Here is a 14,479-nt window from a genome sequence, read left to right as displayed (position 1 = left end):
CAAAAAGGACTAAAAAAACTCTTAATAGCTATGAAAGGAAAATACTCCTACTGAGGTACAACAAAAGTGTATAATATCTACAACTAGCATAAGACTGGTGTAATCTGCTCATCTCAGTACTCTCTCATGGGGTGGTGTAAGATAGAGAAACTAAAGTGGTGGGGCAGTCGTCTCCTGTGGCGGGTGATGATGGCTCTAATCCACCGGTGATTAAGCGGCCGTGGACGATGTCCTGGTAAGCGTGGGCGTCTCCCTTGACAAAGTGCTATGGCTCTGTTAAGGGTGACTCCTCCTGAAGACGTCTGTGGGACGTCTGGCTCGCCGAGGGGGTAGTGGAGGTCCTGGTCGTATCTACCTGGGTGGTCCTGGCCCTGAAACAATGTGTCATGGCTCGCTGGTGGAGTGGATCCTGGTGTGCTATCCTGGCTCGTAGGAGAGCCTCTCGATGGTGTCTAAGCTCCAATAAGAAAAGCCCCAAACACCTTTGATTCTCAAACTCCATCACATGTCGTAATGGTCGAAAACCCTCTCGGAAGAGACACCAGTATCTCCCTTGTATCTCATAGTACACAATACATCGGCATATGTAGTTCTCCTCTGACTCCACTTCTTGGTGACAGATGACAAATGCGGTCTTTTGGCTTCATCCTCTCGTATCTACCAGTCTCTACCCTCAGCTGTTGTGATCTGTCCAATGGCACTGCGAATGCCATGTGAGAGATGGGTGTCCATGTATGTAGACCGTGTCACAAAGCCATCTGGGGAGAGATGTAGAAAATGGTCCTGATAGTGGGCCATCTTCATGCCTAGTGGTAGGGGGGGCTGGACCATGTCCTTTCTGCATCTAGCCTCACGATGTCCATCCTGATCACCCTATTCTGCGCAGAGTGACTAAGGTCCAAGAAGGGGCACTCCAGGCTGTAATCCAATGGAGGGAGTGCATCAATCGTCATGCCATGTAATCTCAACCAGGTACACATCTGGGTGTACCAACATTGTGTATCGCCGTCTGCTCTGCTAACTACTTGGAAGAGATAAGTGCTAGGTGTGGGTATCTCTGTCTGGGGAGCTCCCATATCCTCTGCAAAAATGTCACTGATTGGAACAGGGCTTCGGTAACCACTGTGCAGCTCCCATTTCCTCTGACAATCTCATGAGGTACCGATGGTCTGCTCCGAATCATGCGTGTGATCATAGTCACCAGTGGTTTCTCTAGTACCTGCCATCCATCATAGAAATCTCTCTCTGGTCCGAGCCGACCTAGTCAACAAGTGGCTCCCTCCTCGTGTGGTAGAGGCTGGGTCCCCATATGGGTGAGCCATATAAGAGTGTAGGTGTGACCAATGTGTCAAACAACCAGAGTTTGGTGCGTGGCTCTTGAAACTGAATGTAGGCACATTGTCTCTCTAGTGCCCCTAGGGCTGCATATCCACGTGCCAATCTAGCCTCTGTTGCCTGCTTCATAGAGAACTGTGGTCCGCTGAATGGGACTCCTAGGTACACACATGATCTGGTGTACTCCATTGATTCACCTCCGAAAGTGAACTGATGGTCGGATCTAGTCACCCAGGCCTGTGCGGTATTGAAGACTATAATCTTAGTCTTCCCAAGGTTCAGTGTGAGGTCCCTATCTGCACAAAACGATTGCAAAGCATCCAAATGCAGTTGCAAACCCTGCAATAAGTACAATGTCATCGGCATACAGCAGTATGGGTATCCAAACGCCTGCCAGACTGGCCCCCTGCTGCCCCATCCTGTCAATGTAGTCGGATATCTCATCAATGTAAAGTCCAAAAAGGGTGGGTGACAATGGGCATCCAATGGTGCTAGTCACTGTATCTGACATGCTTCCGGGAGTCCGTTCTCTGCCTAGCACTGCGTCATATAATGCATAAATGCCCCACTGCATCTCCTCGGGAACACCAATGTCATGCAATCTCCTCATGAGTCTGGCACGTGGCACCGTGTCAAAGGCTTTGCGGAAGTCCACAAAGTAGCAATATATCCTCTTCCCCCGTGCTCGTCCCTCCTCAATGTGAGCCCTGAGGGTAAATATGTGATCCAAAGTCGTGAAACCTCATCTGAAACCTGCTGCCCAGGTGCTCTGAGTCCATAAATCTTAGCCCATCTACTCAGCTCTCGATCCAAAATAGATCCGAATATCTTGGCCAAGCAATGGCCAATCATGATGGTCCTGTAGTTCCCTGGTATCATGGGGTCACCACTCTTGAATAGAGGTACAATAGTATGTGCCGACCAACTGTCTCGAAGTACGAGAGAAATGAAATGAAATGATATATTAACGTCTCTAAGAGGCCATAATGGCCTATGAGACCAAAACTGAGAGTACATCTGAAGTTGGTGTCTCATCAAAGAGAACAACTAAATGAGACTAAAAAGTACAATAAACTGATTGTCCTACAGTTATAAGAACAGAACTATAAGACTCCGAGATGATACTGAGTAGAAAATACTGGAAAATACTGAAAAATGTATATCAGGTAGATCCATGTATGCTAATCAGTTGAAGTGTTGCCCCCTCCTTAGATCAAGTATCTCCGCCATGGGGCTGTCTAGAATGGAGAGGTCATAGAAGCGAGGTAGGCGCCTCCGATGCCGAGCAATAATGGCTCTGATCTGGCGATGGCATGATGTACCTAGACAGAGGACCCTGCCAGATTTCTTCGGCACAAGCACCAACAACCCAGCCCACACACCTGATGATACCTCCTCCATTGGGCCATTAGGGCACTGACCACGTTCCCAAGGAGTCACCATTGATAGAGCAGTTATCTTATGTCGTGCTCGTCGGCCACACCCACCAGGATCCCGACCACCACAGCATTCTCACCCCAACTAAGTAGGCTTCACCCACCAGAGGGAACTAGAGTGGAAATTTCACGTGACTCCCATAAACCACCATTGCTATCTTTAATTTCTCTTCTACGTCCCTCGAGATATTGAATTGCTCTGATACCAATTCAGAAATTAAGCAATATATTGAATAATTATCGTAACATATTGAATCACAAGCTTGCGTCACAACTAGAGATGAACAAGCATTACAACATGGATTGATTTCAATGGCTTGGTCTTGGACTTGCTTAGTTACCCGTCAAACCGAATATGAAGGGTCTTAACCTACACACCTCTTCATATCCCTTCTCTCATATAATAATCCTTATAATTGACCATTCAGTGTTTTAACACCTTAGCTAATTGAGAATGTCCTAAGTGCTAATAAGTGAAGATTATCCTTCATAATCATACGACCATTACAAGATGGCTAGAATCCTTGAACCACTTACAGATTCAAATTAAAGAACTTAAAACAAAGACCGTCAGTGAACAACGGATCTATGAGTCCAGGTAATTTAATGCTTGATCGTTAGAAAGAAGTATGGATATCTAGTTTTTCTCACTTTTTGAAAATATCAGAATCTCAAATTCATGACACTTTCCTTGTTAATCAAGATTAGAAAGCTTAGATTCGAATGCCCTAGAAAAATCCAGAAGTCCGTATGTGGAATAACTAAAGAGAAAAAGGAGAAAATTACTTTTTAGAAATCAAGTAGAATTTTTCAGTTCGCTACCATAAAAGAGGTGGCTCTTTGTTGAAAATAAGATTTTCATTTTGTAACCTAAGCTAGAATAGATGCTAATTCTAGTAACGGGAAAACCTATTTAAAGGCATGGAGTATTACCCATCCAGCCTTGTACTCAATCTGGCAAGATTATTGAAATCCAAGACTGGATCTGGGGGAAATTCCTGATTGGGTCCCTAGTGTGCAGTCTTAAGGTTAAGCCCTGTCCTTGTGGGTAGCTAGTACGTGTAGCGCAGGCATGCACTTGCAAGTAGCGATCATGCACTCTTGAAAACGGCCATGCGTAAGAGCTAAAGGCATCTCTTAAATTGAGTTTTTGTTCTTAGTTACATTTTACTTGGTCCCTATTTCTTTTATTTACTTCTTGTTGGTAGATTGGTGCTTTCAGTATATCTTTTTTTACCACAAAGGCAAAAATGATAGACCATTCTATTAAAGTAATGCAGTCGCATTCACAATTGCTAGGTAGTGTTTGAAGGAGAGGAGGGTGTTGACGAAGGAGGTGTAACCAAAGAATTCTTTCAACTTCTGTGTCGTGACCTTTTCAATGTGGATTACGGTAAGCTAGGTTTTTTCTTCATGGTTTTATGGCTCCTTATTTTAAATTTGCATGGGGAACATCCATACTACCACCAAGTGCAATTTGGTGTTGTTTTTAGAAATCTTTGATAAGTCAATATAGAGGGTGCAAGCACCTGATGAAATTCAGAACTCACACTACAGGATATTTGGCTACATGAATCCACTCCCAATCACAAGGATCCCCGTAAAAAAATTAATTTGATGGGGCATCCACCATACAGACAAAAGGCACCAAGGTTGTTGAGTCAGACTCTCGGGGAGCCCAATGCTTCCATGAGTGACCCACTACTCTCACAAGACCGATGGCTCTGTCTTGAATAAGCTCTTGAGTAACGCATTTGATCAATCCCATCTTGCTAGGATAGTGTAAAATACAATCGCCCTCTTGATCCTGGTCTAGCATGGGTAGTACATGTAGTGGTACCCCTATTGTGGAGAAATCATCCAGCCATCTGGGTTGATATTCATCATGGAGTGTGCCAGTAAGCCACTCATCAGGGATAGCTGCATCAATCTGCTCAATCCTCGTGTGACTGTCTCTGAGATGCTGAGTGGAGGCCTCTCATTGATCCACAGGAAGACTTTTAAGAATCTTCCAAGATCCAACTGTCGATATGCATCTTTCCTAGCCTGGCCACACCACTCCATGTAATCAGAAGCACCCAGGGGAAAACCAAGATCATCTCTAATAAGATCATTCCACATGACGGGTTGTATGTCTTTCTCTTCCTCTGATCTTGGAAGCCTTTGCCTGAAGAAAGGTCTCATTGTGCTCCAAGCTCTGGTAACTGCTGACAGAAGCGGGAAGACTGTGTTGTGTACTGTGAAAATAAAGCTTGGACTGGGCATCCAATCTCTACCAACATGGGGCATACATCTGGAGATTTGATATAGAAAGAAGTTCTTGCAGGGTTGAGGAAGGCTGAGATGAGGTACACAATAAATAGCATACGTTATACACATTGTACTTAAGGGAGCATATGGTGTTGAAAGCAGGGCACCAGATGCATGCAGATTTAGGGGCACATTTTTTTAAGAAAAAGTGTTTTTGTAGCGCATATTTAAACAAGACACTAGTTTATTTTTTTAAAGTAAAAAAGCCCAAAGGCCTCTTTATCTTATAAAACAAAGGGCATACGAAGCTTATCTCACTGAGCATTACAAAAGCCAAAGGAAATAGCATGTCGTGTAGATACTCAACAGGGTTCCCGTCAAGTGAAGTTTTTCTGAAATTCAGAATCGGCACATAGCCTTTCCTTGCAATACCTGACACTTATACTTCCTTCACTAGTACTTTGTTGCACTCGTGAACCTGCAGCATAAGCGTTCAGCGTGCACTTTAACCTGCAAATGCTTATGATGCTGGCTCTTCTACACACCCACGTGCTCTGAATGTACCTGCTGTTATTTATCATCGAGATTGCACAGGCTGTAGAGTTGTACGGACCCCTCTTTCATGGATTGATATGGAGTCTATATCAAGACTTAGACCTAATTGGTACGTTTTTAAAAAGTAGACTCCTAATATTAAGTATGAATAGACCATACAAAATCACAGCCGGAAGCCGGAACTAAATACCTCATCCCAGAATGTAGGGTGATCTCAACCAATATGGGGAATCATTGTTCACCAACAGAGAGTGAGCTGAAGCCAACAACCCCCAGCACCTCCCCCCCCCCCCCCCCCCAAGCTCTCCCACCATCTGCACGACCTTCGGATTACTGACATGCTCACTCATTTTTCGCCCATGCTCAGTCATTTTTGGCCATTGGCGGTCTGGCCACCACAAGAATCACGAGGAGTTGGTGTCCTCAAGCTTGGAGGTGCTCCTCTTCATATTTCTTCATTTCTCAATGTCAGTACCCCTCCTCCCCTCCTAGAGATACCTGCACTTTGACAGATGGAACCTAGAGTACGCTTACTCTAGCGCCTGGTTGGAGTAGCTCTTGCACATGGAGGGCAGGACTCGTGCCCAGTCACTATCAGTGTAGGCGGTCAAGCATACAGAAGACGCATTGCTATAAAACAATGCAAAGTCTTGAGTGTCTTTAAGGTAACAAAGACACACTTCATTGCTTGCCATTGCCTAGTGCCAGGGCAATGCATAAATCTGCTCAACTGTGACATTGCATACTGAATATTAAGATGGGTAGTGCATAGATAAATAAGGCATCCCACAGCTTGTTGATAAGTAGCAACATCAAATGGCTCGGAAGAGTCCTCAAGTGATAGTCGTAAGCCTAGTCCCATGGGAATAGAAATAGGTTTGCAATCTATCATTTGGAACCTTTCTAAGAGCTGCTCAATGTATCTTCTCTAAGATAGCATGATGCCCCCCTCAATTGGTATAAACTCGATACCCAAATAGTAATGCAAAAGTCCCATCTCTGTAACATCAAATGCATGCTGTAATTTTGCTATGAAAGCTGAAATTTGCTCCTCATCATGGCAAGTCACTAGCAAATCATCCATATAAAGGTTCAGGATTATAAAATCATCCCCTTGTTTGTTAACATAGAGGGTACTCTCAATAGGGCTATTCTGAAAAACATGAGAGAGCAAGTACGCATGTATCTTTTGATACCAAGCACAAGGAGCCTGTTTAAGGCCTTAAAGTGCTTTACGCAACCTGCATACTTTATGCTCTCCACCTTTCTAAACAAAACTAGGAGGCTATGATACATAAACCTCTTCTTTCATATCCTCATTCAGAAAAGCAGTTTTAACATCCAACTGATGCACATTCCAACCTTTATGCGCAACCAATGCAACAATAGTGCGTATAGTAGTCATACGTGAAGACGTAAAAGTCTCATCGTATTCAATGCCCTCTTGCTGGGCATACCCTTTGGCGAGTTAACGAGCCTTATAGCGATCGAATTTGGCTATCAGGCTTGCGTTTCAATTTATACACCCACTTTGTGCCGATAGCACGCTTGCCTGCAACTCCCATGTAGCATTCTTTTCAATGGAGGCCAACTCCGAACGCATGGTTGTAACCCAATTATCACTCTCCAATGAATCAAAATCAGAAAGTGGCTCCTCATTACATGCGGTAGCAACAAGGGTTGTGTCAACAAAATGAGATGCATGTCAAGAGGCATTGCATGTACGACCTAGCATAAGTGTAGGCAGCTTGTTGTCATGCAAGGTGTCAATGAACCATTGGGGAACTCTTTGTGAGTCACGAATGGCTGTATTCTCTTCAACCAATGCATCACCCACGACATCCTGTTCCAAGTGTGGTAGATCTTGAGAAATAGGGGAAATGTTGGGCTGCTGATTTTGTTTATTTTCAGCAGCAACAGGAGGCTGATTTGGAGCCAAAGCAAGCTCAACAGGTTCAACACTTGTACCAAGTAATGGCAGCAATGTATCAAAAACATATGGGGCATCACTTGATGGCTGTAGCCTACACGAAAGCATAGGTTGGGATGCATATTCATCAAAGATGACATCTGTAGACAGGTGGAAGGTACATACAGCCTGTATCCCTTGCTCTCAATGCTATACCCCACAAAAATACATTTCAATGCCAAGTTAATGTCTTTGCTGTACTGGTACATGCACGTAAGCCAGACATCCCAAAACACGTAGGGATTCTGCCATTCCAAGCCTCATAAGCTGTCATAGATTTTGATGCTTTAATGGGACAACAGTTCACCACATAGTTGGTGCACATGACCGCTTCAAGCCAAAATCTAGATAGCAAATCCTTGCTTTTAAGCATACAATTATGGCGCTCAATCACACCATTCTAGTGTGGTGTATAAGTAGTAGTACACTGATGAGAAATACCATGAGAGAGTGTCAGCAGCAGCTCCTCAAACATCCGACTAATACACACAGGAGCTTAATCTCCAAGAACTCAATCAAAACAACATCTTCATCACAACTAAAACATTAAAACAAAAGACTATATATCCATTCACAGCTAACACAAACCAAGCTTTGATTGCTTCAGATAGACAAAACACAACATTGTCTCAACAGCCCTGAGACTTGGGCACCTTCATAAGAGGAAAACACAAAAGAAACTCAAGGATCCCCACAGGTAGACCCTAGCGATAGCACTTCAAAGCAAAGAGTTCAAATTTCATAGAAATCAGCACTCAATTGCTAACACTCAACAGAGCAATAGTTGAGTAGGAATCTGGACTGGATCATGTCTCTAACAGAGATGTTGGACTGTAGACACTCCCTCTGCTCTAATTCAATCAGCTCCTCTCACTCTACACTAGACTTCTTTTCTGCAAACTTGAAAATCAATAGGAACTCTAGCTTGCAAGCTTAAGTCAAAGAAAACAGACCTGCAGGAGACACTCCACTGCAGTTTTTGTCTGGTGGTCTCTCTTTTTAGTGCTCACTGTCACCACACTCTCGACAAAAACCACACTCGAAAACTTCCTCAATTCTCCCTCTCATAAGCCTGTCGCCGCCTCTAATTCTTCCAGAACTTGCATTGCCCGGTTCCTTCGTTCTCCCATACACCATCCATTTTCATTTCGCGCACCTGCACAAATCCACCCGGCCACACAACGTTCATCTATTTCCTAAGGTTTCAAACATACTCAACGAGCTTATTATCTTTCTGGAGTTTGGGGTAGGTACATCCTTTGAACATATATCTTGGGCACAAAAAAAAACCTATCATAGTTTGCAAAACCCCCCCTTGGTTAGAGCATTCATGCTCAACCACTTATTTTGGCAAACACTCATTCAAACATTGTAGCTCCAACTCTACCTCCTACTATCAGCTGCCTCAGTATGGCCCACTATCGGGATCAAAGACAAAAAGAGGCTGCAATCGATGCATCCTCCTCCCCTCCTAGATCAAAGGGGTATAAAACCGGCATCAAGTTAATGTCTTTGTTGTACTGGTACATGCACGTAAGCCAAACATCCCAAAACACATAGGAATTATGCCATTCCAAGCCTCATAAGCTGCCATAGATTTCAATGCTTTAATGGGACAACAGTTCAGCACATAGTTGGTGCACATGACCGCTTCAAGCCAAAATGTAAATAGCAAATCCTTGTTTTTAAGCATACATCTCGCCATTCACTAATAGTACGATAACGAGGCCCAGCCACAACATTCCGGTGTGGTGTATAAGGAGTAGTACATTGATGAGAAATATCACGTGACTAGATAAAGTTGTCTGGCGGTACACAAAAGAGGTGGTTTCCCCCACTCTGGACTTTCCTACTGACTCCCTTCACATCTTAGGAGCTAGCGGAGGCCTTGATGGCACTCCCTAGGGGCAAATGCCCAAGAGCGGACGAGCTTCCAGTCTCCTTTTTTCTGTCACTGAGATCTCATGGAAGGTGGCCTTAGAGCAGCCTTGAACGAGATTATAACTACGGGTGCCATGCCAAAGAGGCTTTCAGAGGGTTTGATACACTTGATTCCTAAGGAGGGTGGTAACAGATTGGAGATTCGGTAGTGGAGATCCATCACCCTCCTCAAGACCGCCTACAAGATTTTTGGCCAAGGCCATCTGCCGGAGACTTCATCTCTTCCTCCCCAACTTGATTCATGATACGCAGACAAGTTTTGTTCAAGATCGGAGCATTCTTGACAACATCTTCACTTTCTGGGAGGTGATAGCTTTGGCCAGGATCCGCCAGCAGGATCACATCCTTCTCCTTTTGTATTGCGAGAAAGCTCTATGATAGAGCTGATTGGGGCTTTTTAAAGGGGAAGATGTGCCGGATGGGTTTTCCAGAGGAGTGGATCCGTGGTGTTTCCGGACTTTACTCGGCCTCCCATAGTCAGGGTCTCATTCAGGGAGCCAGAGGTGACAGATTTCCCCTTTCTCGCTGGATTTGGCAAGGCTACCCACTAGCACCCTATCTTTTTCTATTTTTTGTGGAGGTCATGAGCAGTTTTCTCTCAACTCAAGAGACTAGGCTCCAGGGATTGCGTCTCCCCATCCGTGCATAGGAGAAGCTGCTAGACTCTGAGTTCGCAGATAACATAGCTGCATACTTATCAAGAGACATGGGGAATCTTCAGAGATTTGCAAAGGCGATAGAGATCTTCCGTCGCACATCAAGAGCGCAAATCAACTGGCACCAAGTCCTATGGATTTTGGGTTGGCTCTCCGCCTGCCCCGACTTGGCGTCTAGTTGAGGCTTTCCAGTGGATCCCAAGAGGCACTCCAATCAGTTATCTTGTATACCAGGTGGGCATTGATATCTCCCTAGAGCTGCAGTTAGCGCCTCTTCTTTTAAGCATTCAAAAGAAGCTTCTAAAATGGAGTTTAGCAAGGCTTTTCTAAGCCGGCTGAGTGGTGGTGGCAAACCAGGTTCGTCTTGCCACCATTTTGTATATTACTTCTTGATGGGCCTTCTCATGGGCTTGCATTGGTCAGATTCAGTAGTTGATCCGCAACTTTCTGTGGGCTGGTAGTAGCGAGACGGGAGGCCTGTGAGCATTCAGAAGAAGGTTTTGTATCGGAGTTTTGTGAGGTTTTCTCTAGCTGGCAGAGTGGTGGTGGCGAACTAGGTCCTTGCCACCATGTGGTATAATACTTGTTGTTTGGCCTTCTTCCGAGCCTGCATTGCTCAAACATAGCAGCGGTTGATCCGCAATTTTTTGTGAGCTGGCAGCGATGGGAGGCGTGCCCGGGCCCCAAGGTGTCTTGGAGAGTGATCATTCAGCCGCGACACAGAGGGGGCGTAGGCATCATCAACCCTGCCATTTAGAGCCGTGCCGTGTTGGGCAAGTTGATTGTTAGAGGACTTCTCCTAGGTGGTGAGCCTTGGAAGGACTCCCTCTTGGCCAGGATTTCAGCTCGTACTCCGAGCCTGGGGGCCCCTTGGCCGCAAAAGCACCAAATAGATCTTCACAGAGATGCGAGCCTGCGGCTTTAGTCCAACTTTTGAGGACAGATTTGCTGCCAACCTACGACGAGCTTGGGATTACCTTAGGCGGGCCCTCCAAGAGTCAGTTTCGGTAGCCTCGGAGAAGCATCTTCGGCAACCCGTGACCTGAAACCCCTTAATCTGTTTACCTAGTGGCCACATGCTGGGGGCCCGACCTCATGTATGGGAGCGTTGAGCATAGGACCTACCAGATCCCTTGGAGATTCACTAGCATTCAGATAGCTTCCCCCAAAGGCTTAGGAGAGAGGCCTGGTTGGGATCCGGGGCATAGACAGACTTAGCTTCGACATCGAATCTCCACAGGAGTGGCTGACCCCTATCCCTGACCCGACCCCCCCACAATGGCTAGGTGTGTGTACTACACATGACATCCTCTTGGCAATTCATGGCGTAAATGAGAGCTGCGCCTTGCTCAATTTTTCGATTGGACCCCATCGCAGATTAGAGAGATCAGAGCTCCTTTTGGATGACTTCAATGGATGCACCTTGTAGAGGGTGAGGGTGATTGGATTTCATGCACATGAGTGGCACATTGACCCCCCTCCGGCCAAGGTGGTCAGGGAGAGACTCTGGCATTTATGGATTTGGGAGAGCCGGTCCCTCACATGCCTCCAGTGGGACGCGGGGGAGTGGACTTGGCGTGATCTTGCAGACAGGGAGGAGGAGACTCTGGGCACCCCGTTCTTTGCATACACAGCACGGCTAGGCCATGGGATCCAGATGCGCAAGGTCAAGGGCACCCGGGCAACAGCAGGACACTGGCAGTCTCAGGGCCTCCCACCGCATTCTCTCAGATTTTTGGAAGAGGCTCTAGGACAATTTTCGGCCTCGAAAGACCACCCTCTTTTTGTGGCTGCTGACACACAGGAGTTTGGCGGTTGGCATGTGGTTGGCCATTGGCGGTAGACTCCCGAGGTGCGGCCACCCTCATGAGAGTGTTAGCGTCGTCGTCTTTGGGATTGCTAGAAGGCCCAACAGGTTTGCCAGTCGATTCTCCCCATTTTTACAATGGACGGGACCTCTACCCCTATCATTTCATGGGGCAGTGTTGCTTGGGCCACTGAGGCTGACATTGTCATGGCTTATGAGGAGGAAGGTAGGGGGCTAGCCCTTCAGGTCTCTCACCTTTGCATTTCGTCAATACCAATCCCAGCCCCATCTACTCATCATTGGACTGGTGCCAAAGATGGGAGATTTGAAGTAGCGTTTTGCAGCCTGGCACATCTAGAGAGCTCAATGCAGCGAAGTCATCGAAGGCACCCACACTCCGCCTGCGGAGTCCATCGGGAGCCATTCGGCTCGACATCATTCATACCCTCCACGGCCAGTGGGGGAAGTTGCAGGGTGGCTCCAACCGTATGCAGAACCGGCGGGAAGCCTTCTTGAGGCTCTGGTGACCTAGACCTTTTCTCACAAATAGAGGTGGTGAGCCCACATGGCACCACAGACCACCCGTGTGGTTATTCTCTCCCCCACCCCCTGTATGAGATTGCCTTCTCCTCATAGAGCGGCCAGCCAAAGGAGAAGTGCATGTTTCTAATACTACCTTGGGACCGTGCTCGCTGAAGCCTTCGCCCCTCACCCTGCTCGAGCTGCCGCCTGCTCGCACCCCCCTCCCCGCCCTCGTGACTTAGCCTCTCCCCGCCTGCTCGCAAACCCCCCCCTCCACGCCCCTGTGTCTCTCGCGCCCCCCGCCCTCCCTTTCGCGCCTGTTGCCCCCTGCCCGCCGGCCCGTCTCCTTCGCGTCCCCCCCCCTGGCCTGCCCCCGCCCTACCCCCCCCTTTCACGTTTTCCCCGCCCCCCCTTTCGTTCCCCGCTGCCCCCCCCCCCCCTCCCCCCATCCCCTTCTGGTTTTTTCCGCCCCCCTCTGTCTCCCGCCCCTTCCCCTCTATCTTCCTCCCCCCCCCTTTGTTTTTCCGCCTTTCCCTCTCTTCCCCTCCCCGCTCCGCTTTTTCGTGCAGCTTGGCTCTTGCAGGACCCCCGTTTATCGCTTCGCCCTCAACTCAGCTTCAGACTCTGATGGAGGTTCCTCCCGCCCCACCTCAGAGGGACTCTTCCGCAGCCCCCTCGCCCGCCCCTGAGGATACCCCCATCAGGCTTTCTCTTTCGCCAGAAGAGGAAGCGAGCCTCGCCGCAGAGGTGGAACGCCTCCAGGCACATTCCACCATCTGCCGTATAGTTGCACTCACCCCAGCAGAGGGGAGATCCGAGATCTTCTCGAGGCCCGCCTTCTTGCAGATGTGGGCAAGATCCTGGACGTTCAGTTACTGGGCCGCGGACACTACCAGATTGAGTTCGAGACAGCCCAGAGCGTGGCCCAGGTCCTAGCCATGAGTCCTTTTGACATCAGGGGCACGCGGGCCTTCTTCAGACCTTGGCAGCATGGTTTCGACCCAGCAGCGACCGAGCAGGGAGAGCGCCTATTCCATATTACAGTTTGCTTTCCTAGACTTCGCCGCGAGTACCTCTCGCTCCTTTCTAGGATAGGATCATTGGTGGGCTCGATGCTTGAGACTGGCCCCACAGCAGCTTCAGTGGTGGCTAGAGCAGCTGGCCTGCCTTCGGTCAAAGTTTTGGTTCCTGACATCTCCTCCCTTCCGAAGGTCATTCAGTTACCTAGGATAGGGGGGGGGGGTGGGGATGGATCAATCAGAGAGTGGAGTTTTCGGGGCTCCCGAACCAGTGTTTTATATGCAGGCAGGTTAGCCACCTGGCCAAGGCCTGCCCTCGCAGGAGACCCCGACCTTCACCGCACAGAGCAGACCCCCGATGGCCCGCCCACAGATGCGGCTCGGCAGGCAGCCTCCCGGACACCTGCTCAGCCCACAGAGACCTCGGATTGGCAGCCTGGACAGGGGCGCCGTAGAGGGAGACAGCCACAGCAGCATGCCCAGAGTCCGACGCAGCAGCAGTCACAACCTCAGCATCACTGGGTTCCAGTGAGGAACAGCTTTGCTCCCCTCCAGGAGGAGACCCCAGCGCAGACTGAGGATCATGAGATGCCAGCACCCCCCCCTTCGCCCCCACCCCCCCCTCCCCAGTCCCCCCCTCCCGCCTCGCTTCCACCTTCGCCTCCTCCCGTTCCCGCTTCCGCTTTTTCAGCGGCTTCTTCCCCACCCCCTTCTCCCCCCCTCCTCCCCCTCCGCTCGCCTCAGCTCCCCAGGAGGCACTGGCAATACCCTGGCACTCACCTACAGTCCGGCGGGCACTGAGCACCGATCTTGCTCGAGCAGCGCAGAGGAGACCTACCATGCCGATTCGTGCTTCACGGATATCCTCTATCCGCAATCGGCTGAGTAGTCTCGACACTAGACAGCGCTCGGAGGCTTTCGACTATGCCTTCACACGCCTTTTTGGAGCGGAGGGCCCCCATGAGCCAGCACCCATGAGAGTTCATGGG

General features: G+C 48.4%; 1 protein-coding gene across 6 annotated transcripts in view; it reads left to right on the top strand.

Moving 5' to 3' along the window:
* Positions 1 to 14,479, top strand: part of LOC147609091 (uncharacterized) — a 220,507-nt gene that overhangs the window by 170,265 nt on the left and 35,763 nt on the right. For all 6 annotated transcript variants that reach the window (XM_086788806.1, XM_086788804.1, XM_086788802.1 and 3 more), the window contains one exon: positions 4,071 to 4,164. In XM_086788806.1, coding sequence (XP_086644932.1) covers positions 4,071 to 4,164 — 94 coding nt within the window. The remainder of the gene's footprint in view (positions 1 to 4,070; positions 4,165 to 14,479) is intronic.

This window comes from Cibotium barometz, chromosome 52 (assembly GCF_041138505.1).
Source record: "Cibotium barometz isolate CiBa-2024 chromosome 52, ASM4113850v1, whole genome shotgun sequence".
NCBI classification, from domain to species: Eukaryota; Viridiplantae; Streptophyta; class Polypodiopsida; order Cyatheales; family Cibotiaceae; genus Cibotium; species Cibotium barometz.
This window is presented reverse-complemented; position numbering and strand designations above follow the sequence as displayed.